General features: G+C 37.8%; 1 protein-coding gene and 1 long non-coding RNA gene across 3 annotated transcripts; one reads left to right on the top strand and one right to left on the bottom strand.

Annotated features, from left to right (window-relative positions):
- Nucleotides 1-1,846: 1,846 nt before the first annotated feature.
- Nucleotides 1,847-9,984, bottom strand: LOC128202826 (medium-chain acyl-CoA ligase ACSF2, mitochondrial-like). Its single transcript, XM_052903981.1, has 5 exons — nt 9,849-9,984; nt 4,795-4,878; nt 4,083-4,593; nt 2,824-3,031; nt 1,847-2,608 (listed from the first exon to the last, which is right to left on the bottom strand). Exons 1-5 carry the CDS (start codon nt 9,982-9,984, stop codon nt 1,847-1,849), a joined length of 1,701 nt encoding a protein of 566 aa, XP_052759941.1.
- An 8,354-nt stretch (nt 9,985-18,338) lies between these two features.
- LOC128203117 (uncharacterized) lies at nt 18,339-24,816 on the top strand. 2 transcript variants are annotated; one of them, XR_008255864.1, is made up of 4 exons: nt 18,339-18,573; nt 20,399-20,601; nt 21,771-21,977; nt 24,427-24,816. It is a non-coding gene; the product is annotated as an uncharacterized LOC128203117 (long non-coding RNA). The 2 variants fall into 2 exon arrangements; XR_008255863.1 differs by lacking the exon at nt 18,339-18,573 and having other exon boundaries at nt 18,730-20,601.
- The last annotated feature ends 335 nt before the right edge of the window (nt 24,817-25,151 follow it).

A 25,151-nucleotide genomic window follows, 5' to 3' on the forward strand; every position in this document is an offset into this window, starting at 1 on the left:
AAGTGACGAATCTCTCAAAAAAGGTTAAAATTAAGTTCAGAAGAGACGCTTCGATGCAACAGGAAATCTGCAAATGTGCTGAGGAGTTACCTTCAAGAAATTGTTAAAACGTAAGTGTTAAAAACAGTTAACTGTTGTTGTTTTTCTTATAATTACATTATTGACTGTGATACACCTTTCTTGTACAGTTATAATTTAATGTAACCTTACTGAGAAAATATATATGCTGTCAAACAATGTTTTTGCTATTTTTACATTGTTATTGTATTTATTCCAAATAAACTTGATTACATAAACTTTTGTATTTCTTAAAATATAATTTTGAGACTTGTCAAAATTTGAGCGTCACTGAATATTTTTATAACAAATACATTATATATTTATCTAATCTTGGTATTAAAGGTACTCGGTGAGATATATTCTTACACTGTAAGTAGTTGGGAGGGGGGGGGGATATGTGATATACACCCCCAGTGGTTTCATACCATGCGAGAGCACATACCCCCAGCTAATAACAGTGTAACTAATAATACTTTGCAAGGTAAAGAATATGTTATTTAACGATATAATGATACAACAATATACTAGAATTTGAAGGCCTTATAATAGCCTTGTAATATTTCAAATCGGTCATTGCACTTACGATGACAGTTGAATTGATGAGCAAGATACTGCACTTATTGTATGTGCAACGCTTATGTTCGGTCACATTCTATACATGGCAAAGGCAAGCCCTACTCTTACAAGCGCGTAGTTGACTGTACGTAACAGGCTATAATATGCATCCGTTCATGTTCATTTATCATTGCCTGCTTGCGTTTAGATTGCGCGTACATTATTATGGAGTATGTGTGAGAGTGGACAGTGTGTGCGTATTATAGTGGTCAAACAACTTTCAATTGGTTAATATACGAATACATTTATGCACGTAATCACCCGTAACATTCCGGCCGTTCTATCTCTCGGGCATTGCTGTTCTGACAGTCGTTGGAGTCACATCTGGGAAACTCTTACTCATATATACTAATATTTTGCATTGTTGTAAAACAATACTTTTACACTGCTGGTATGTTTCATTTATTTACTGTGCTGTATTTAATTTCATTTGTATTTACCAGGTACAATGTATATATATATATATTAAAGTATTCATTTGTGTATTTAAATATGATGTCTGGAATATATCTTTAGACCTTGTATTATAGGAAAGGGCGTGAAGGGGTCAATACGTTGTCCGTCAACGATCTTCGTAATCCCAAATTGGCCCTAGCTACGCGCATGTCTAACAAGAAATATCCATAATTATATTTGGCCGCAGTCTGTTTGTACGTCGGATCCCTAAAATGTCCATTTGTCACAATATAGCTTTGGTTGAATTTTACCTGATTCACTGAGTCTCAACATACAACAATTCAAAAGATGGCAAGGCAGTGCAAATAATCAGTTCTGATTAGCGCGATATTGAAGCTAGATTGAGGTCCTACAATGACTTCTATTTACACGATTCAGATAAGAGAAATTATTCCAGTAATTGTGCTTGTTTAACTAATGTTGCTCAGGCAAGAAATACAAACATGAAGTTAATACATTTACTTTACTGAAGGTTACAATGAAAAGAGTAAAACAAGCACCGCTCTTCTTCAAAAACATGGAATTACATTCAAATAATCAGAAGTAAATTTGAACATTGTTTGACGTCGCCCATTTTTAAAAAAAAAATCAAGTCCATTACTTTTCAAGAATAAAATGAAATAACAAATTGTTTTGTTTTACTTAAAACTTTTCCTTCACTAAACCCTTCCTTTCTCTAAAACATCCCTGTGATACAATGGCACGCGTAGCTTGTCTATTTTAACGCGGGCATAAAGCGTTCCTGGGCTAACTTATTAAGATCTTTCCGTGAAAGCTTCCCGGACGACAAGAGAGGAAACTCGTCCAGAAACATGTAAAACGTCGGTAAAACAGTGAACACACCAGGTCTGTCATTGTGGTAGTCCTCACAAAACCTTCTAAGGGTCTCCTCTGTTAAGTCACTTCCATCTTGTTTAATGACGCATGCGCACACAACCTGGTAGAAAACCGGGTCGGGGACGGGAACCAGCGCGGCTGCCCCGACCCCCGGGCAGTTCCTCAGAACGCGCTCCAAGATCTCCGGGGCAACGTTCATCCCACCGCTGATAATCATGTTGGACTTCCGGCCTTCAACAAAGATGTTGCCGTCTGACGTCATCCGCCCTAAGTCGTCTGTTTTGTACCAGCCGTTATCTGTGAACACTTCCTTCGTTTTCTCAGGATCGTTGTAATACTCCTTAAATATTACCCGACTGCGGATGAATATTTCTCCCCTCTCGTTCATTGGAACTACTTTTCCGCCCTTATCGACGATTTTAAATTCAAACCCAGGTCCAGTGATGACCTTACCACAAGAGAACTCCACGAAGTTTTCTATATCTGTGACCACCCCAAGGCCGCAAATTATGAACTCCGTCCCACCGTATGCGCAGACGACACTGTCACACAGCGGGCCGATACACTGCACTGCACCTCGTGTGATCGGTTGACCACCAGTGAGAATGTACCTCAGGGGCCAGTCGGAGGGAATTTTGTCCTGCAATATTCATTGGTAAAAAGCAACTTTTAAAACTTATAGGTGTGTGGAAGGTAAGAGCCAAATTTCAGTACCCTAACTAAATAATATACAGAGACTGATAATTTTAACTAATAAAGGCATTTAAAGATATTTATATCAGTTATTAAGCTATGTATATTAACATAATCGCCAGCGCTTCGCATTTGAAAGAAATAATTGAAAATCATACTAACCTTCCGGCGAATCATCTCGTGCAGGAACGGCGGGAGCACGTACATGAGGGTGCACCGATCACGCTGGATGATCTGGACGGTGGCGTCCATTAGGTCCGCGCCTGAAGAGGCGAAACCGGAAGTGGTGACGCGGGTTTGTCCGGTGAGTACCTGGAAGGGGAAACCCCCGACCCAGGTGAACGGCCGGTCACAGTAGACTCTCAGCGACCTGCAAAAGGCATACACTTCTTGGATTTAAAACTAATACTCATAGATTAAGAATGCTCAGATTGCATAATATTCTCTACTAGGCTTGAAATTCAAAAGCATGCAGTAAAAGAAGAAAAAAAAGTTCTGTTATTTGAGATCGTCACTTCTCACCATTTTGTTCAATATTTGTCCTAATTGTTATTGGCTTAGGGCCTCAGGTATAAGCTTAAGAAATACAGAACCCCATTGCTTCGAGCTCGCTTGGTTCGAATTCCTCGTTTGCTCGAACTTGGTGTTAAGACCGATTTATTTATACTGAAGGTAAACATTCCCGCATGGCTTGAATATTGCGAGGCTCGAGGTTTTATCGCCGGACCCTGGGAGTTCGAGCCAACGGGGTTCGACTGTTATCTAATTTGAATATTAAATTGATTCAAATCTGGCAGATTTCATCTCCCTTCAGAGATGTTGGGATCATATAAAGTCCGGTACCCGTGACAGTGCATCCATAGTGCAGACCAACTAGTGAAGGCGTTAATTTTAAAAGCAATTTGTAAATTTTGCACTTCTTCCTCAAGTATTACAAACCAGTGAAGGTAAAATGACATTATAAGTACTGGTCACTCAGCCCGCAAATGTGTATATGCCGTGGTCCACTCATTATCGACACATGGTAAGTGGCCCATAAGTAGCGTGTTATATATCTTATGCTATACATTTCATATTACTATATTGTAAAGCTATTGGTGCGTTTTATTGCACAAAGCAAATAATGCACAAACGTTTCAACATTTAAAAACATTGTTTAATTTCGCATATTATTTTAATTGTTGTGAAAATCGCAAAGCAAAGTTATTTATGGTTTTATGCGAGCAAAGTCAGCGCAAATAAGTCTAAACTGTATTATAAAAATAGTCATGTCTAATCATTTTAAATGACAACGATCCTTTTTTAATGTACTAGTATCAGACAAGCCCTTGCCCTTGGCAGCTGGCTTGGCGTACTCACGTAACTGAACATGTACTACACATTTGAATAAACATATATCTACTCTCATTTAAGCCACCCACCTGTCGAACATTATTGTTTCTGGATGGAGGTAACGCGGTGTGAGAATTGAACGGTGTGTGTGAGCCGCCAGTTTTGGGACGCCTGTACTTCCAGATGTCTGCAGTAACAGCGCTATGTCGTCCTCGCTTATTTCCGGTAACGTCATGTCGCTCGAATCGGTGTAAAGTAAATCAGTTAACTTCTTGACGTTACTTAAGATGTTTGTACTGACCTCGTGGCCGAGTAAATATCTGAGATAGGGCATACGTGAACTTTTAGCTGATGCATCGTTGCTATGACTATCCAACAGCGGTTCTAAGACGCCCCATTTTTCTCCGTTCTCCCCCGGATCCATCACAAGCAGTGCGCATGTCTGGAGACGTTCCATGGTTGCTACGACGTCACTTCCGTCTGTGTATGTGAATGAAAGACAAGCAGGGCGTAGCCCGGCCACCATACATCCGAAAGTGAGGTACACCCACTCCGGGCAGCTACGGAGATTGATCGCTACGCACTCGCCCTTTCTAAGGCCTGAAAATTTGTGTTAAAAGAAAGGATTATAACACTTAAGAATGTGTCAACTGCGTAAAAAGGTTTTATGACATTTATAATCCAAAAAAGCTGTAGAGAAACAAACAATCTAAGAACATATTATATACATTTAACGTTTATATATATATGCAAACTGAATTAATCAGAAAGAAACACATGTTTTACTTTGGATGTTCTTACCGAGTTTTAGAAGCGCCCTGGCGACGTTGAACGAGTTCTCGTGCAGTTGCCTCCACGTGACCACATTACGCTCGTATTGCGCACCTGTCGTGTACGTAGAGGATGGTCAATTAGACAGTAACGTCTGGTGGAACATAAAGTATACGTGCGCGAAATGAAACAAAGAACTGTCCATTTCTTACTTAGTTAAGGGAAAACGACTTTAACAGGTTATGACTTTATCAGGTAATTTCCTTGCAAATGCTTTACCTACTTGATACCTTTGACACACATAACTATGTTCAAAATCATTTTATACGTGTGTTTTGTGCTAAATATTAGATAGGTTACCAGAACAGAACAAAACAGAAAATTTATTTTTGACTTAAGCATATACAGCTCATCGTCACATTACACAAATATAAACATAAATATGGAATACACACACACATAAACAATCAAAATATATATAGTTTCATGTATAACACGTTTTGAATGATTTTTGTATCATTGACAGATTTTCCAGAAATTTCTCAAAAATGGAAAGAACAAAAGAAAAAAAAGGAAAACATCAACCAAGTTACACACAAATCAGCGTGCATGATGGTTGATATGAAAGTGAGAATGTTAAATATATTATTTAACACATAAACCTTGAAAATTGCGGAAAGTATAATAAGACATGAAAATAGAAGCAGTATTGCCGTTTATAAAGGAACCTAATACCAATAGATTGGAAATACATCATGTGTGATAAAACAACAACAGGAAACAAAACAAACAAACATGTAAAAAGGAAATACAAAGACATATACAGCTCGTCTTGTTTTTGGTGACAATTCATGAATAAAACAATTAGGCATTATTCTTTCTTATTTCAAAGACTTTTAGACAAAAAATTGCTAATTACCAAACATAACTTGTAACTTGTACGTGTTGCCAAGCACCTTAATGTTTCAATAGAGTTTACATTTAGTGTTCGATATACGTGTGATAATCAACTTCGCTGACACTCGTGATTTTATAAACTAATGGCCATTCCCGTTGCGTCCATGTATACTGTTTGTTACATCAATATTTCCGATAAACGAGTCTCTTTCAATAACAACGGGACAACAAACAATGTACACGTACAAACCATGCACACGTACACACTACACTACCAGTATGGTGTACAACTTACAGTCAAGACGTACACATAAACACCATGCACACGTACACACTTCGCTACCTGTATGGTGTACAACTTACAGTCAAGACGTACACATAAACACCATGCACACGTACACACTTCGCTACCTGTATGGTGTACAACTTACAGTCAAGACGTACACATAAACACCATGCACACGTACACACTTCGCTACCTGTATGGTGTACAACTCACAGTCAAGACGTACACGTACAAACCATTCACACGTACACACTACGCTACCTGTATGTTGTATAACTCACGGTTAAGACGTAAACGTACACACCATGCACACGTACACACTACGCTACCTGTATGGTGTACAACTCACAGTCAAGACGTACATGAACACACTATGCACACGTACACACTACGCTACCTGTATGGTGCACAACTCACAGTCAATACCTACGCGTACACACTTCGCTACCTGTGTGGTGTACAACACACAGTCAAGACGTACGCGTACACTACATGCACACATACAGACTTCGCTACCTGTATGGTGCACAACTCACAGTCAAGACTTACGCGTACACACTTCGCTACCTGTATGATGTATAACTCACAGTCAATGCGTACACGTACACACTATGGACACGTACACACTTTGCTACCTGTATGGTGTACAACTCACAGTTAAGACGTACACGTACATACTATGCACACGTACACACTATGGACACGTACACACTACGATACCTGTATGGTGTACAACTCACAGTCAAGACGTACACATACACAGCATGCACACGTACACACTACTCTACGTGTACGGTGTACAACTCACAGTCAAGACGTACAAGAACAAACGATGCACACGTACACACCTCGCTACCTGTATGGTGCACAACTCACAGTCAAGACGTACATGAACACACTATGCACACATACACACTTCGCTTCCAGTATGGTGTACAACTCATAGTCAAGACTTACGCGTACACACTTCGCTACCTGTATGATGTATAACTCACAGTCAATGCGTACACGTACACACTATGGACACGTACACACTTCGCTACCTGTATGGTGTACAACTCACATTCAAGACATACACGTACATACTATGCACACGTACACACTTCGCTACATGTGTGATGTATAACTCACAGTCAATACGTACACGTACACACTATGGACACGTACACACTACGCTAACTGTGTCGTGTACAACTCACAGTCAAGACGTACACGTACACACCATGCACATATACACACTTCGCTTCCAGTATGGTGTAGACTCACAGTCAATACGTACATGTACACACCATGCACACATACACACTTTGCTTCCAGTATGGTGTACAACTCACAGTCAAGACGTACATGTACACACCATGCACACGTACATACTTCGCGACCTGTATGTTGTACAACTCACAGTCAAGACGTACACGTACACACTATGTACACGTACACACTACGCTACTTTTATGGTGTACAACTCACAGGCAAGACGTACACGTACACACTACGCTACCTGTATGGTGTACAATTCACAGTCAAGACGTACACGTACACACCATGCACGCATACACACTTTGCTACCTGTATGGTGTACAACTCACAGTCAAAGAATACACGTACACACAACGCTACCTGTATGGTACACAACTTACAGTCAAGACGTGCACGTACAGACCATGCATACGTACACACCTCGCTACCTGTATGGTGTACAACTCACAGTCAAGACGTACATGAACACACTATGCACACATACACACTTCGCTTCCAGTATGGTGTACAACTCATAGTCAAGACTTACGCGTACACACTTCGCTACCTGTATGATGTATAACTCACAGTCAATGCGTACACGTACACACTATGGACACGTACACACTTCGCTACCTGTATGGTGTACAACTCACATTCAAGACATACACGTACATACTATGCACACGTACACACTTCGCTACATGTGTGATGTATAACTCACAGTCAATACGTACACGTACACACTATGGACACGTACACACTACGCTAACTGTGTCGTGTACAACTCACAGTCAAGACGTACACGTACACACCATGCACATATACACACTTCGCTTCCAGTATGGTGTAGACTCACAGTCAATACGTACATGTACACACCATGCACACATACACACTTCGCTTCCAGTATGGTGTACAACTCACAGTCAAGACGTACATGTACACACCATGCACACGTACATACTTCGCTACCTGTATAGTGTAAAACTCACAGTCAAGACGTTCATGAACACACTATTCACACGTAAACACTTCAATACCTGTATGGTGTACAACTCACAGTCAAGACGTACACGTACACACTATGCACACGTAAACACTTCACTATCTGTATGGTGTACAACTCACAGTCAAGACGTACACGGAAACACTATGCACACGTACATACTACGCTACCTGTATGGTGTACAACTCACAGTCAAGACGTACACGTACACACTATGTACACGTACACACTACGCTACTTTTATGGTGTACAACTCACAGTCAAGACGTACACGTACACACTACGCTACCTGTGTGGTGTACAACTCACAGTCAATACGTACACGTACACAATATGTACACGTACACACTACGCTACCAGTATGGTGAACAACTCACAGTCAAGACGTACACGTACACACTACGCTACCTGTATGGTGTACAACTCACAGATAAGACGTACACGTACACACTACGCTACCTGCATGGTGTATAACTCACAGTCAACACTTACACGTACAAACTATGCACACGTACACCCTACGCTACCTGCATGGTGTATAACTCACAGTCAACACTTACACGTACAAACTATGCACACGTACACCCTACGCTACCTGTATGGTGTACAACTCACAGTCAAGACGTACACGGAAACACTATGCACACGTACACACTACGCTACCTGTATGGTGTATAACTCACAGTCAACACTTAAACGTACAAACTATGCACACGTACACACTACGCTACCTGTATGGTGTATAACTCACAGTCAACACTTAAACGTACAAACTATGCACACGTACACACTACGCTACCTGTATGGTGTATAACTCACAGTCAACACTTAAACGTACAAACTATGCACACGTACACACTACGCTACCTGCATGGTGTATAACTCACAGTCAACACTTACGCGTACAAACTATGCACACGTACACACTACGCTACCTGCATGGTGTATAACTCACAGTCAACACTTACGCGTACAAACTATGCACACGTACACACTACGCTACCTGCATGGTGTATAACTCACAGTCAACACTTACGCGTACAAACTATGTACACGTACACACTACGCTACCTGCATGGTGTATAACTCACAGTCAACACTTACGCGTACAAACTATGCACACGTACACCCTACGCTACCTGCATGGTGTATAACTCACAGTCAACACTTAAACGTACACACTATGCACACGTACACACTACGCTACCTGTATGGTGTATAACTCACAGTCAACACTTAAACGTACAAACTATGCACACGTACACACTACGCTACCTGTATGGTGTATAACTCACAGTCAACACTTACACGTACAAACTATGCACACGTACACACTACGCTACCTGTATGGTGTATAACTCACAGTCAACACTTAAACGTACAAACTATGCACACGTACACACTACGCTACCTGTATGGTGTATAACTCACAGTCAACACTTAAACGTACAAACTATGCACACGTACACACTACGCTACCTGTATGGTGTATAACTCACAGTCAACACTTACGCGTACAAACTATGCACACGTACACACTACGCTACCTGTATGGTGTATAACTCAAAGAACATACGTACATGAAAACGTAAATACAGCGTTTTGAAACCTTTCTTTAATAATTGTAATTGCTTCTTATAGACTTTCATATACCTGGTGTAACAAAAACAAGCGCCTCCCCTTCCCCGAGTTCCGCCGCGTTTTTCGCCAGACACGCCCCTACAGTCTTAATACCGTCGTCAGGTACAGTACGCTCCCAATGGATGTAACTTTCCCCACACGGCGCCATTTCACTTGTTGGTATAAAGGAGTGATACAATAATTACATTTGCATACACATGTACATCTGTTGTTCCTTGTTGTCAGTTACTCCACTGTTAAAAGTTCTTTGAAATGCGAGAGTAATCTTATCTTCGCTTCTAAAATATGCTATTCACCCGAGTAAAAATACACCTCTACATGTATGCAAGCCTTTCTGTGACTATGCATAGTGATACAGCAGCTGCGGGGATTGCTCTCTGCTGATAAAAACTTGAATGACCTTGTTCACCTTGTGATATCTCCCCAGGTTTATCAAATATTACTATCTTAAACCGGATCATCTCTTGGTGTACTTCAGACATAAGATAGCACAGCCGGTCTTTAGGTTTGCTATACGCTGAAAAGTACGGGAATTTGAGGTAAACATAGGTTTACTTGTTGTTGTTTCGCTCTGAATTAAAAAGAAGTAGAGCATTGGACTCGCACAGAATCAACTCCAGACACATTGTTGATGAATATTAGACACTTACATTGTATATTTGTTTTTAAACAAATTAGCATGGCTTATGAATGAAACGTTTGTTTACAATGCTGGTTTACTCTTTTTGACTCTCTTTCGTTTATAAGTTATTTAACGATGTTTCAAATATGTTGTTTACTCTTGCAGACATATTATGCTTGAAGATTTACAGACAAAGCTTTTTCAAAGTATGGTTATTTTTAATGAAAACGAAATGTTGACTTTAACCGACCGGAGTGTATGCCAAAGTATATCATAAGGTGGCATATAACTGCCGTAAGATAGCCTGTTAAAGCTGCACTCTCATAGATTGAACGTTTTGGCAACTTATTTATTTTTGTCAAGGAACGAGCCAATTTTTGCGAAGATCCATGGAAACCAGTGATATAAGATTGCAGACAAAAATAAGATCGCTGATCGTTTTATATTTAAGTTAAAAAATTAATGTTTTAGGTATTTTTCTTAAACCGTTAGTGAAAGACGGTATATCTGTGAGAGTGCAGCTTTAACGTTTGCGAATTTGTTATGTGTTAACCACTTAATTTTCGCGGTATTTATCTAGCTATCTTGTTAATTATCGCGATGTCGGTAAGATAAATATGATAAGACTAATAACAGGCTTGAAAGTGCCCAGAATTGTCACCTATTACCTTTTAGCTGTACAACATTAACATATTAAGGAGTCATGGTTTGCAAATTCCACTTAATAAGTAATATAACGACTGGTTTACTAGATAAGATTCCTGTTACCACTAAGGCCTAAACAAATTGTTTGGCTAGGGTTACATCCTTTATAAAAATAGGTAGGGTAGGTAGCCTTTGTATTATAAGCCTTTATATGAGAATGTTATTTTCATCATTGGAAAACAGTGTTCAAGTTAGCTTCCGTGTATAAGGCGATCAATGCATTAAACTACATATTAAAACACACGTTTTAGGCCTTACCTATAAATGCCTTTTTTGGCTTTTTGCAGTGACTGGATATCTAGTTATGATTTGCGAATTCCACTTAGTAAATAACTTACTACCTGAAAATAGAAAAAAGTAGAAAATACCAGTGACCTATAACTGCATTCCAGATTCAGGCGCTAACATGTTTCTAGATATTGTTTGCGAATTCCACTTAGTTAAAACCATAATAACTAAGCATTTTACATGTTAAAACGATCATTAATTCTAATTATAGGCCATGACGAAAAAATGTAATAATGCTTTTTTAACAATATGTGTTTTTGCGGTATTGTTCAAAATGTGTTTTTCAAATTTGTGTTTTGAGTATTAATTATTTGCATCACATCTTATTTAGTGTGTGTGTGTGTGTGTCTGTGTATGTTCTTTCAGAAGGCCGCATTGTAAATAAGACGTGTGTTATGTTTTTCATAATATGATGCCTATATATAGATGTCTTAATGTGTTACCTTCTATAAATAAAGTTATTATTATTATTATTATTATTGTAAACTAGATAAGATTCGTGTTACCACTTACTAAATGAAATTCGCAAAACAGAAGAAAATAATCAGTCGTATGAATATATTTACATGTAGATATTTTTTTTTAGATATAATTTTATTATGATATATGGCCTCCGGCCCAATCATTTACATACACATATACATATAAATCAATACAACATGTATGATACCTGGTAACACGAATCTTATCTAGTTAACATCTTATTATATTACTTACTAGGTGGAATTCGCAAACCATAACTAGATAACCAGTTACTGCAGGAAGCCAAAAGTGCATTTATAGATAACAGGTAACACGAATCTTATCTAGTTAACATGTTACAGTCAAACCTGTATAAGTGGCCACCCTTGGGAAATGATCAAAGTGGCTGCTTAAGACAGGTGGCCACTTAATCCAGAATTGACATCTCAACCACTTTAGCTTCCTTCAGAGGTGGAGTATGTATCTTAACCACCACCTCATACCACAATCAATAACATCTGTATCAATATTATTGAAGAAGGTAGAATACAAATACATTTGTACAGATAAAATGACTTTATTTCAAATTTATAAATGATATACATTAGATAAGTGTTGATGCAAGGAATAAACAAGCCACATCACATATCAGTCTACACATTTACACAACTTTATGTACGAACACATTTTAAGTTCACTTTTTAAAGTAGTCCGTACATTAAATAAATGTTGATGCATAGCATAAACAAAACACACCACAGATCAGTCTACACAACTACATGTGCATACACATTTCCTGTATTTTTCCTCTGTCTTTTTGCGTTTGGATTTCCGTTGCTTTCAAATTCCTCCACAATTTCACGCTTACACTTTAGTAAGAAATTGATTTGAGTCCGTTTAAATTCCTTGGCAACACTTCTTGCACTACGGCCATTTTCAATTTTATACACTCAAAACGTTCTTTTAGAGTAAAACATTTTCGTTTAGTCTTTTTTCAGCAATAATCAAAGTTAAAAAATATCAAAAACAATGCATTGTAAATATCCGTTCGTAGAAATATAAATCCGTGCACTTTGATAAATAATATCACGGACTGGTTTATAGGTCCGTGATAATATTGAAGTGGATAAAAATCGTAACTTGTTTCACGCAAACTTCGAATTCATAATAACCGGAGTTTTTGTCGTTATTTAATAATTAACTTCATAATTATTTAATTATCGTATTAATTGTGTCATTAATTGGGTCAATTCTGATCAAAATATTCACCGACGTGTAATAAACATGATTTCTCGGTGAGAAAACACGCATGACAATCGTGTGATGCAATATTCATTTTCATTGGATGACGGAGATACCCGAGGCTGTCGTTCTTTTCCGTAAACTTCTATACGCAATTAAAGCTGTGTATTGGAAAAATTTATAAGCGGGAGTGACAGTGACAAGAGATTGGTGGCCGCTAATTAGTGATTATATGGGTTCATGGGGACAAAAATTAGTGGCCGTGGCCGCGTTAGACAGTTCGTCGCTTAATACACGTACATTATATAGTAAAAACGTACGGGGGAATTTGGAGTGGGGCGTGAAGGCAGGTGGCCATTTAAAGCAGGTGACCGTTCAACCAGGTTTGACTGTATTATGTTTTTAATTAAGTGGAATTACCATACCTAGTTAACCTGTTAATGTTGTTTACCTAAAAAGGGTAATAGGTGGCAGTTCTGGGCACTTTTCAGCCTATTTTTAGTATTATGATATTTATCTTACCAAAAAAGTATCGCGAATATTAACTAGATAACTAATTAAATATCACGAAAATTAAGTGTTTAACTCGAAACGATTTGCCAACGCTATCAGGTTATCTTACGGCAGTAATCAATCGTAACAACTCGGCCTTCTCCGGCAAGCTTCGAGAAAGACCTCGTTAATAGTAGTAAGGATCATCATAGGTTATGATACGATGGGGTGCCGAGGATGAGTAAGGATAAACGAAAGTGCGATGCGGCTGCCATTAAATTTTGACCCCGTTGAAAAGTGACCCCATGGATCATTTTTCAACGTTGAGAATTGACCCTGCCAACAATTCAACGTTAAGTTTTGATCCAAAAATCGTTGAAATGTGATCAGTCGTTAAATTTTGATCACAAATGGGGTCTTTTTTAACAGGTGGAAAAGGGCATACGTACAACATATGACAACAACATCATTATATAACGTTAAGCATGCGCGGATCCAGATTACAATGCCGGGGGTCAAACTCATCCTGAAATATTGACAACCAAAAGTGTTTCTTTCTCAATTATTTATGAACCAGAGAACATGTTTTACCGCATATGTATGGTCTCTTATGCGCCCAATAAGGGAACCTTTATATCGAAAGGGGTCCGATTTAAATTTGAGAGGGGGGAGGCTGGCATGAATATGTTTAAAGAAGGGCTTGTCAAATTTCAGGGGGCACGACCCCTCGCCATCCCATCCTTTCCGGCACATGCATGGTGACGTTTCTGTACGTTTCCGTGCATAAGAGGGGAGCAATACAATGTTCCTCACTTAAAGCTGCACTCTCACAAATTTACCGTTTTTACAACTTTTTATTTTTTTGTCTTGGAAAGAGCAAATTTTGCGTAAATATCTGCAAACTATTGACAATAGATTGCTGACAAAAGATCAGATTGCAGATTTGCATATTTCCGTTCGAAAATTTATGTTTAATGGCTTAAACCATTAGTAACGGTTTAAGAACACTGCATAAAACATTGATTTTTGAACTGCAATATAAAAATCTGAGATATAATTTTTTGTCAGCAGTATTATATCACTTGTTTCCATGGATTTTTGCAAGAAATGACTCGTTCCAAGACAAAAAATAAAAAAAGTTGTCAAAATGTTCAATCTGTGAGAGTGCAGCTTTAAGAGGGGCATATAAATTTGCCCTCCGGACCATGCGTCAGTGCATCCCACCTTAATTACCAAATCTGTGGCCTTCAAAACTACAGAAGTATAAGATCTAAAGCCATGAAACTTTCATTTTTCAGCATCAACTCCTCATTAACGACATAAGTGGGATTCGTTCACAGATTGCCAAAATGCACTTTTGAATATTTGTGTTCAATTGCATATTCCAAAATAAACTGATGCATCGCATTAGATATGTCAAATTTTGAAAAATGCCTATTGGCCTTCTTCAAACTATGTGGATATATCTTTATGGTCAAAAAGTGTCTTTGAAGCAACATGATTTTAAAGCGTTAGTAAAGCCATGCAAGCCTCTCTTTATATCGAATGTAGTACTTTTAATTTCAAACCTCCATGGCCGAGTGGTAAACGCGTTGGACAATATTTTTGGACTTTTAGTCGTAAGGTGGGTAGATGGTGAGTTCAAAACCCCGCCCTGCCAACATTATCATCAAGTTTTTGCTTTTTGCATTTTTTATTTCCATAATTTCTATGTCAAACAGCATCAGGATAAAACATTGACCATAAAGAATAATTTTCTAGGAAAGGGGTGTGTCGTTTGTAAACAAAACTATAATTTATCAAATTTAATGTTACGGCACATTGAAGAGCGAATTTGCTATTCTGGTTTTGCAGCCATATATAGTCTTTTAAATATTATATTGGATACAAACATTCAAAATGCATGTGTCGTCATAGGCGTTGTGCGCAACTTGGTAGCATTGAAAAAATTAGTTCGTCTGTTCAAATCGAAGGGAAAGCTTGTTTACACATTTGATGTGCATGCTAAAAGGCTAAGTCACATGGTCGAATTAAACAATAAGCTTTTTATCACCCAAGGCCATGCTATGAAAAGGAGAGGATTCGATTTCGCACAAAATTGGCTTAATACAGAAAGTCTCGAAAATGAGTCAAAACCTGTTTCTTTTGTTGAAACAAATGTTTTATCAAACTGCACACACTATTCATTCTTCAATGTACTTATTATTATAAAAAGAAACTAAGACACAGTTGCCGTCTGCCGGAAGAGTTATATATAATGTTTCAACTTATTTTATCAAATGTTTTCTGAATCAGAATTTCTGAAGTCGATTAGGGCCAAATTCGAGCAAGAGTAACTTTATTATTTTGAAAAGGCTGATCACTGCGATGGCCGATGAGACGTTTCTATCCAGTCCATCGGTTGGATATTAAGAGATGACCTAGATAATGACTGAACGAAACCCAACCATGGTTCATTATAATTATACATTTTAATACAAAACTCGTATGAAAACTGAAAGGTTTCAAATAAAGGTACATTATTTTGAAGACCCAGGATGTCCTCTATGAAATATTTCATCAGGAAATTTATACGATTTGACCAGTTTAACGATATATTAAAGATATGTTTATAACGACCAAATTGCGATCTAATATATTGAGTTATAATGATAAATTTATGACTAAAATTAACAATTTGTTACCAGTGGTACGATCGTTATACGAGGTACGTTGTATTTACGAGTTGTTGCTTTTGAAGTATGAGTCATTATGGTCAATCTAGCCTTTACGAGTATTGTACGTTACAAAGTGTTGGCGAGCTGCTATGACACGGCTGCGAAACAGTGGCTCCAGCTCTTTTAGGAACTGTGTATAAAAAGAGCCAATGACTCTTCCGAGCTAGAGCAAAAGAATGGATATCATCATAAAACGTAAGTATAACTCGTTAATTTATCTTATATCACTATTATGACGGCTTATTTGAGAAATCGGGGAATGCAGTGCCATATAAATATGTTTGATCTTCACACGTGTTTCGGTTATTTTGTACACATATTGTTTATGGAGTTATAAAACCGATTCTCCCATCAAACACATGCATGCTTACAAACGAAAGTAGAACATTTTCATCAATATTTAGCTGATCTTCACTCAAGAAGCATACATTTAAGATAAAACCAGTATTAACGAGTGCTTTTATATTGTTGGGAATTAAATTGACCGCCTGTTTACCGGAATAAGCATGTTTATTATCTTTCTGGGTTGAGCTGGAGCCAAAAGCCAGGGAGCTAGAGTCTAAGCGTGGAGGCTGAGCCAATACCCTGTATTATAATGCACTCAACTCGTCATATTTGGAGTAGTTGAAGTTCTATATTTATAACAAGAATTAAGATATTGTTATTGTTTTTTAAAAATATATAATTATTTATGAATATATAATGAAATTTATCTGATAAGGGGCGTTGCAATCTCAGAAATGTCGATGGAACTAAACTATCATTCACAACATCTATTTAAGAAATATAACACACCGACGAGGGCCATATGACATTATAAGGACCGGCCAGTCAGTCAACGAAGGTCCGTATACACCTTTATTGCAGCCGTGTATGAGTAGTTGCGATTTAATCACCAGTTACTTACGAAATTATATTTTCAACTTTATTTGCACCATCATTCGAATAGACACCCAAAACCAAAGCATAGCGTACGAAAGACACATTTTGCGATTACACCAACGGTATCTACAATTGTGAAGAACACGTCAAGTTATTGTAAAGTACTCGTAAATAATTTGGTCCTAAATTTTAGCATGCATGGAAAACTATCCTTTAATCTTTATGGTCAATGTTTTACCCTGATGCTGTTTGACATATATATTATGACAATAAACAATGCAAAAAAGCGGGGAAAAAAACTGGCAGAGCGGGGTTTCGAACCAACGACCTACCGACCTCACGACTGTAGGTCCAAAAGTATGTTCAGCGGGTTAGACCACTCGGCAACGGAATCGGTACACTACCTTCGATATAGAGAGAGGTCTGTAGAGCGTTTTTAACGCTGTAGAAATCAAGCGGTTTCTAAGAGTCCAGTTGTCAGTCTTCAATTTTTAGACTGTCGGCTGCAAGCCGACAGTCTTTAGAGAGCGGTATTTCAGAAACGCGACTAGTCGCCTGACACGACATATTGAACATGAATATATTAATACACACCACCTGCGTAGCAACAGAACTACTTACGTGAATGTGGGGCGTCAAGTACCTGCTTATGTGTTTTTAACGCGTTATTGCCTTTTTTTATGACAAACATTGCGTGTTACTCTTAGTATAGTTGTACCGTTGCAATTTGGTGAGTTTTATTGAACAAAATAATGAAAAATAATGAAAGTATAGCATTTATATACGAAGTCATTTTACCCTACATCCAATAGTAAGCTACACCACAAGTTTGCACTCCGTGTGACGTCACACATATCCCGGCATTCAAGACTGACCCGGCAAACCCCGGCAAAGAACTTATTTTATGAATGAAAGCTATTAAGAAATAAATCATACGCGGTTAAAGAGTTCATGTCATGTAATATTTTGTGAAATAGCTTTTATGTTTCAAATGATTTTTTCAGCAGCAATCGAACTATTGTATTTGTTTGAGTAAATTATTTGGATTATACCTATCACAGTGTGTCAACGTTATGCCTATTGTTATTTTGGACTATAGGGTGTAGTTTTTAAAGTCATACACAATATGGCGGCGATTATGCGGAAATGAAATTGAATGTTACTTCGAACACGTTCTTCTACAAAATAACCGACCTGCATTTAGTGCTATTGCTTTAACATCAATCGAAGCAAAAATGGCATCAATGTATGCGTCTAAAAATGTTAAATTTAGATGGAGACAATCCAGAAATGAGCTGCCAGGAAGTGATCGATTTCGGAAACGAAGGTACATGTACATTAGTCTGAAATAATAGACGTGTTATACGGGATTCTTCCAATCCCTAACGTCTAAACGGTTTTGTGCAAAAAGCGGGGGTGTTTGAAAAATATTGAAATTGTATTAAGTGAAGTATTTTATGGTTGAAATGGATAATAAAGTAAAGATTTATATTCATATTTTACCATGGAAGTGCAAAGCTATTTTGCAAAAAAACAAGCATTTAATGCATTAAAACACATTATTAACCTTTTCATTAAAAGGAAAGTTGACTGACACAGTCACAGACAACAATTATGCCAAGTGGAACAACTTGACCCAATCGTAATAATTCGGCCACCTCCAACAAGCTTCGAGAAAATACAATCGTAACAACTCGGCCTTGGCCGAACAATCTGAACACCTCAGCCAGTATCCAACAGGGATTGACTATCTCGAAGCTTACCGAAGATGGCGAGTTGTTACAATTGATGGCTCAAATGTTCCGATTGTTGTAAAATTGTGAACTGCAGCCTTGCAGGTGCCCTTCATGTATATATTGTTATGTTTTGACAGAATGAAATGAAGAAAAAACCATCAAACTCATAATTATTTGCTTGATATTACTTTTTGGTTACGGAATTTATATAAAATAACATTATCTGGTAATATTTCTTGTTTTTATGATACGTTATAGATGCAATATGCTTTAACCCGGAATCCCGATCGGAATAACTACCCACTTTTCATACAAAACAATTTGTACGTGAAGGATTTGCTGTATCAAAAATCGTAAAAAAATCTGTCAACATACAATTATTTGGACTAGAAGGTACATCTAGCTGATCTACATCTCTTAGTCTAAATATTTGTACGTTGACGGACTCTTTTTACGATTAAAAAAAAATGTATACATATATATATATATATATATATATGGCAAATCCTTCACTACAACATGTTCATGTTACTTTCAATTCAGAGTTGATTATTCACTAAAATTATTTCGGATTTTAATTGTTGTTTAACCTGAAACGTCTCAACCATCAAAAAAGAACATATATGCTTCAATAGTCTAAAAAAATAGACGTGTTGTATGGGATTCTTCCAATCCCTTATGTCTTATCGGGTTTGTGCAAAACAGGGTGGGGGTTGAAAGATATTGAAATCGTAGTTAGATAAGTATTATATGTTTGAAATAGATATTAAAGGTTTATATTCGTATTTTAGTTATTACCATGTAAGTGCAAAGATTTTTTTCACAAAACAAGCATTTAATGCATTTAAACACGACCATTTTACATCTATGTAAATCTATGCACCGCAGCCTTGCAGGTGATCTTCATGTACAACAGTTTATATCATTATGTTTTGACAGTATGAAATGAAGAAAAACACTCATCAAACTCATAATAATTCGTCAGCTTTTATTTTTTGTGTACATAATTCATATTTTAGATATATATAATTATCTGACCCGGAATCCCAATCGGAATAGCTACCCACTTTTGGTGCAAAAAAATTGTATGTGAAGGATATGCCATTTCAAAATTTGTAAAAAGATCAGTTAAGTTACTATTATATGGACTAGTGCTTCAAGTGTTTGATTTATTGTCTCTATAATGTATAATGCACCTGTCAATTGTAGAGCCAAGCTGGGAGCTGCCTAAAAATCAGTTACCCAGTTAGCTCAGTTTGACAGATCTCCATGCAAGTGTTCACATGGTCGTGGGTTCAAGCACCATACCAGTAGCATCTTTTCTCAAAGGTTTACTTTAGAACCCATCATCCAGGAGTAAACAATTATGATTTTTTTATTAAATATTACAGGCCATGTTCTTTTGTAAACTTTCAGATTGAGAAGTGCCTGGATACAAGGCTAGTATTGTTAACATCATCTGATACAATCAACTGGAACAAAGCTGAAATGGCTGCCTGACCTGACTTAAAAATTGGATGGCAGTACATCAGACTAGAAGATTACAAGTATTGAGGTGGACAAAATGAAACCTGAGCCTACCAAAGCTGACAGATTGCACAAGAAACACATAAATGCAGGTATTTACTGAGATATTGTAATTTTTTTTTGAAACTTCTCATTCATTTAGGAAGTTCAGTTAAAACAGAGTTGGCAAAAAAAATGAACAAAGGTATATACATTTTGAATTCTAATTCAAATAAGAACTTTACTGGCCAGCACAGAATGGTAAAATGCTAGTCTACCAATATAAATGTGCCTGGTTCGAATCAGTAAAGCTGATGAATGTACTGGTTGTGTAGCCAGGATGTGAGTAGGTCTGCACTTGGCTGATAATGCATATCATATGTTTAAGCTGCACTCTCACAGATTGTCTGTTTTACCAACTCTTTTTTATTTCTTGGTCTTGTAATGAATTATTTTATGCGAATTTCTGAACACTGGACATAACAGACAACTGGAAAAAGGGGATCGCTGCTTTCTTATATTAATTCAGTCAAAAAAGACAACTGAAAATATTGGAACGCTGTTTTCTTATTTTAATACGGTCAAAAGATGATGTTCTGTGCCAAAAATCTCATTATTAGTAAAGCGTTAGTAATGCTTTTAACCATAAAACCAATAGTTACAAATGTAAATATAAAAAACATTATCTTACCTTTTGTCAGCAGTCTTATTTCATCAGTTTTCATACTGCTTTTCATTAGCTTATTCCAAGCCAAAAAGTAAAAGAAGTTGTCAAAACCTTCAATCTGTGACTGAGAGTGCAGCACTCTTACAGATTGAATGTTTTGACTACTTTATTTATTTTTTGTCTTGGAATGGGCCAATTTATGTGGAAATGCATGTTAACCATTCATATAAGATTGCTGACAATAAATTTGTCAGAAAATGTTTATATTTAAGTTCAAAATGTTTTATGAATTTTTCTTAAACCGTTAGTAACGCTTTAAGCCATAAAACCTTTGTTTTCGACCTGAAATATGGAAGTCTGCAATCTAATATTTTGTCAGTAGTCTTATATCACTGGTTTGCAGATATTTTAGCAAAAAAATAGGTCATTCCAAGACAAAAAATACAAAAGTTGTAAAAACAGTAAATCTGTGAGAGTGCAGCTTTAAATGACTAAATGTTTTGATTTGGCTCAATTTTCACCTAAAATCTTATAGTTTTGTGGCATCTAAATGGTTTGTTTTTAACAACGTTACATGCACATATGTATATATTTGTTCTTAAATTTGTAATTTAGATTGGAAGATTCATTCTCTGGAAAGTAGAAAGGGGCATGTTACATACTGTTATCACTGCCATGACAGAAACCATATTGAGGAGCTGGTCCACCTGTAGGAAGAATTGCACTATTGGTTGGAGCAGCACTATTACCCAGCCATACACCAGCACTTAGTTTGTCATAGGGAGCATTTCTGAGCAGTTATGGAGACCACTAACTATGCAGGTATGTCATAATCAAAATCTTGGTTTATATATTTATGCCCCCCTTCGAAGAAGAGGGGTATATTGCTTTGCACAGGCATGTCGGTATGTCGGTCGGTCGGTCGGTCGGTTGGTCCGTCAGTAGACCAAAGCTTGTCCGAGTGATAACTCAACAATTCCTGGACGTATGTTCATCAAACTTCACATGAAGGTTGGGCCTGACCAGTAGATGACCCCTATTGATTTGGGGGGTCATCAGGCCAAAGGTCAAGGTCAATGTGACCTTTAATGGTAAAATAATTTTAAAGCTTGTCCGAGTGATAACTCAACAATGCCTGCACCCATGGCCCTCAAACTGGACTTGGAGGTTGGGCCTGACCAGTAGCTGAGCCCTATTGTTTTTGGGGCTCATCGGGTCAAAGGTCAAGTTCACAGTGACCTTGAATGGTAAAAGGTTGTCCAAGTGATAACTCAACAATGCCGACACCCATGGCCCTCAAACTTGACTTGGAGGTTGGGCCTGACCAGTAGCTGACCCTTATTGTTTTTTGGGGTCATCGGGCCAAAGGTCAAGGTCACAGTGACCTTGAATGGTAAAAGGTTGTCCGAGATATAATTCGACAATGCCTGCACCCATGGCCCTCATAATTGAATTGGAGGTTGGGCCTGACCAGTAGAAGACCCCAATTGTTTTGGGGGGTCATCTGGCCAAACGTCAAGGTCACAGTCACCTTGAATGGTTAAAGGTTTTCCGAGTGATAACTTGACAATGCCTGCACCCATGGCCCTCAAACTTGACTTGGAGAATTGGCCTGACCAGGAGATGACACCTTTTGTTTTTGGGGGTCATCTGGCCAAAGGTCAAGGTCACAGTCACCTTGAATAGTAAAAGGTTATCCGAGTGATAACTCGACAATGCCTGCACCCATGGCCCTCAAACTTGACTTGGAGAATTGGCCTGACCAGGAGATGACACCTATGGTTTTTGGGGGTCATCTGGCCAAAGGTCAAGGTCACAGTGACCTGGAATGGTAAAAGGTTGTCCGAGTGATAACTCGACAATGCCTGCACCCATGGCCCTCAAACTTGACTTGGAGGTTGGGCCTGACCAGAAGATGGTCCCTATTGATTTTAGGGGTCATTGGGCCAAAGGTCAAGGTCACAGTGACCTTGAATGGTAAAAGGTTGTCCGAGATATAATTCGACAATGCCTGCACCCATGGCCCTCAAACTTGACATGGATGTTGGGCCTGACCAGTAGATGACCCCTATTGATTTTAGGGGTCAAAGGTCAAGGTCAAAGTGACCTTGAAAGCAAACTTGACAATTCCTGGACCTATGGTCATCAAACTTGACATGAAGGTTGGGCCTGCCCAGTAGATGACCCCTATGGACTTTGGGGGTCATCAGGCCAAGGTCAATGTCACAGTAACCTTTAACGCAAAAAAGTTAACAAATCTTCTCCCATTGATATCTCAACAATGCCTGAACCTATGATCATTAAACTTGACATGGATGTTAAGCCTGACCAGTAGATCACCCTTATTGATTTTAGGATTCATAGAGCCAAAGGTCAAGGTCACAGTGATCTTGAATGGTAAAAGGTTGTCCGAGTGATAACTCAACAATGCCTGAACCCATGGCCTTCAAACTTGACTTGGAGTTGCATCTGACTTGTAGATGACCCCTTATGATTTAAGGGGTCATTGGGTTAAAGGTCAAGGTCACAGTGACCTTAAACGAAAAAAACTTGTCTGTGTGATAACTTGACAATGCCTGCACCCAACTTCGAACTTGACATTTAAGTTTCTGGTGACCAGCTGATGACTGGGTTTTGAGTCAAAGGTCATGGTCATAACACACTCTATCCTCACACTTTAATGGTCATAATCTTAAAACTGCCTTAACGGCAACAAATCAGCTGTCATTTCGGTCCATGCACATTTCATTCAATTGTCCATATAATCCTGACAACATGGCGCTCAGGGGGGGGGGGGGGCATAATGTTTGACAAACATCTCTTGTTTTTTTTATAATTTAGCATCTGTTGAGAAGAAATTTATTTCTAGATTGAAGGCACACACTATAGATTGATGCCCAAAAATATATTTCTTATTTTAATGCATTATCATGTCTAACTCATTTGACTTAAATGATCAAAGCAAAAGAAATGCAAATGATTAATCTGCAGATATACAAATGTAAGCTTTTTAACTGGGGAAATTGTTGCCACTTGTCTATTAATTAAAGAACACATTTATAATTAATAATGTTTAATCTGTACACAAATCATATGCCTTCTTTGTTTTAACCATCAATGTCAAAGAGTCCAGCATGATAATGCATTAAATTGAAAAAAATGCGTTAATTTATATGAACCCTTTAAAACAAAGACATTTCCTAAATCCAATAAAAAATAATTGAATATTGATGCAGAGTTCAGTTAGAATATAATATACCTTTTTTTGCAGTTGTTGCAGTGAAACTTGCACCAGTGTGTTTTCTGTGGAGATAAAGAGATAGTGTCCAGCAATGAAGACCCAACTCAAGATCTGACCTTGTAAGGCCAATATGAAATAACTGTGTGGGAAAATGGGAAAAACCTGCAGTCAGGAATGCACGGAAATCATCAAAAGAACAGTGTTAAATTAATCTTGAATAACTTGACATTTATTTTGTTTGACATATTTATTCATGGTGCAGTGAAAACATTCTTTTTTTCTCATGGTTATTTAAATTTAGAATTGATAGGAGGGAACATCACTATGTAGTTTCATGTTCATAGTCAGATCAAAACCCATGTACATGCCCAAATGAGCATTCGAAAATATCAAAATGATACTTGTTGTATTTAGTGTAAGTTAATTAACATAATAAACAAAAATATTTAATCAATTTCAATTTATTATGCCCCTTTCAAAGAAGAGGAGTATATTGCTTTGCACATGTTGGCCGCTACGTCCGTCTGTCTGACAGTAGACCAAAGCTTTTCCGGGTGATAACTCTACAATTCCTAGACCTATTGTCAAACTTGACATGAAAGTTTGGTTTAACCAGTAGATGACCCCTTTTGATTTTAGGGGTAATATGGTCAAAGGTCACAGTGACCTTGAACAGGAAGGTGTCAAACCATACATCTGACTGATAAGTTGACAATGCCTGCACCTATGGCCCTCAAACTCAACATGGAGGCTAA

This window comes from Mya arenaria, chromosome 9, assembly GCF_026914265.1.
Source record: "Mya arenaria isolate MELC-2E11 chromosome 9, ASM2691426v1".
Taxonomy (NCBI): domain Eukaryota; kingdom Metazoa; phylum Mollusca; class Bivalvia; order Myida; family Myidae; genus Mya; species Mya arenaria.

Coding starts and splice junctions, on each gene's coding strand:
- LOC128202826 (XM_052903981.1), bottom strand. CDS start 9,984: ATGGCGCCGTGTGGGGAAAGTTACATCCATTGGGAGCGTACTGTACCT. Junction 4,879..9,848: donor GCTTGTTTTTGTTACACCAG/GTATATGAAAGT, acceptor CGTACACGACAG/GTGCGCAATACGAGCGTAAT. Junction 3,032..4,082: donor GAAACAATAATGTTCGACAG/GTGGGTGGCTTA, acceptor TGCCTTTTGCAG/GTCGCTGAGAGTCTACTGTG.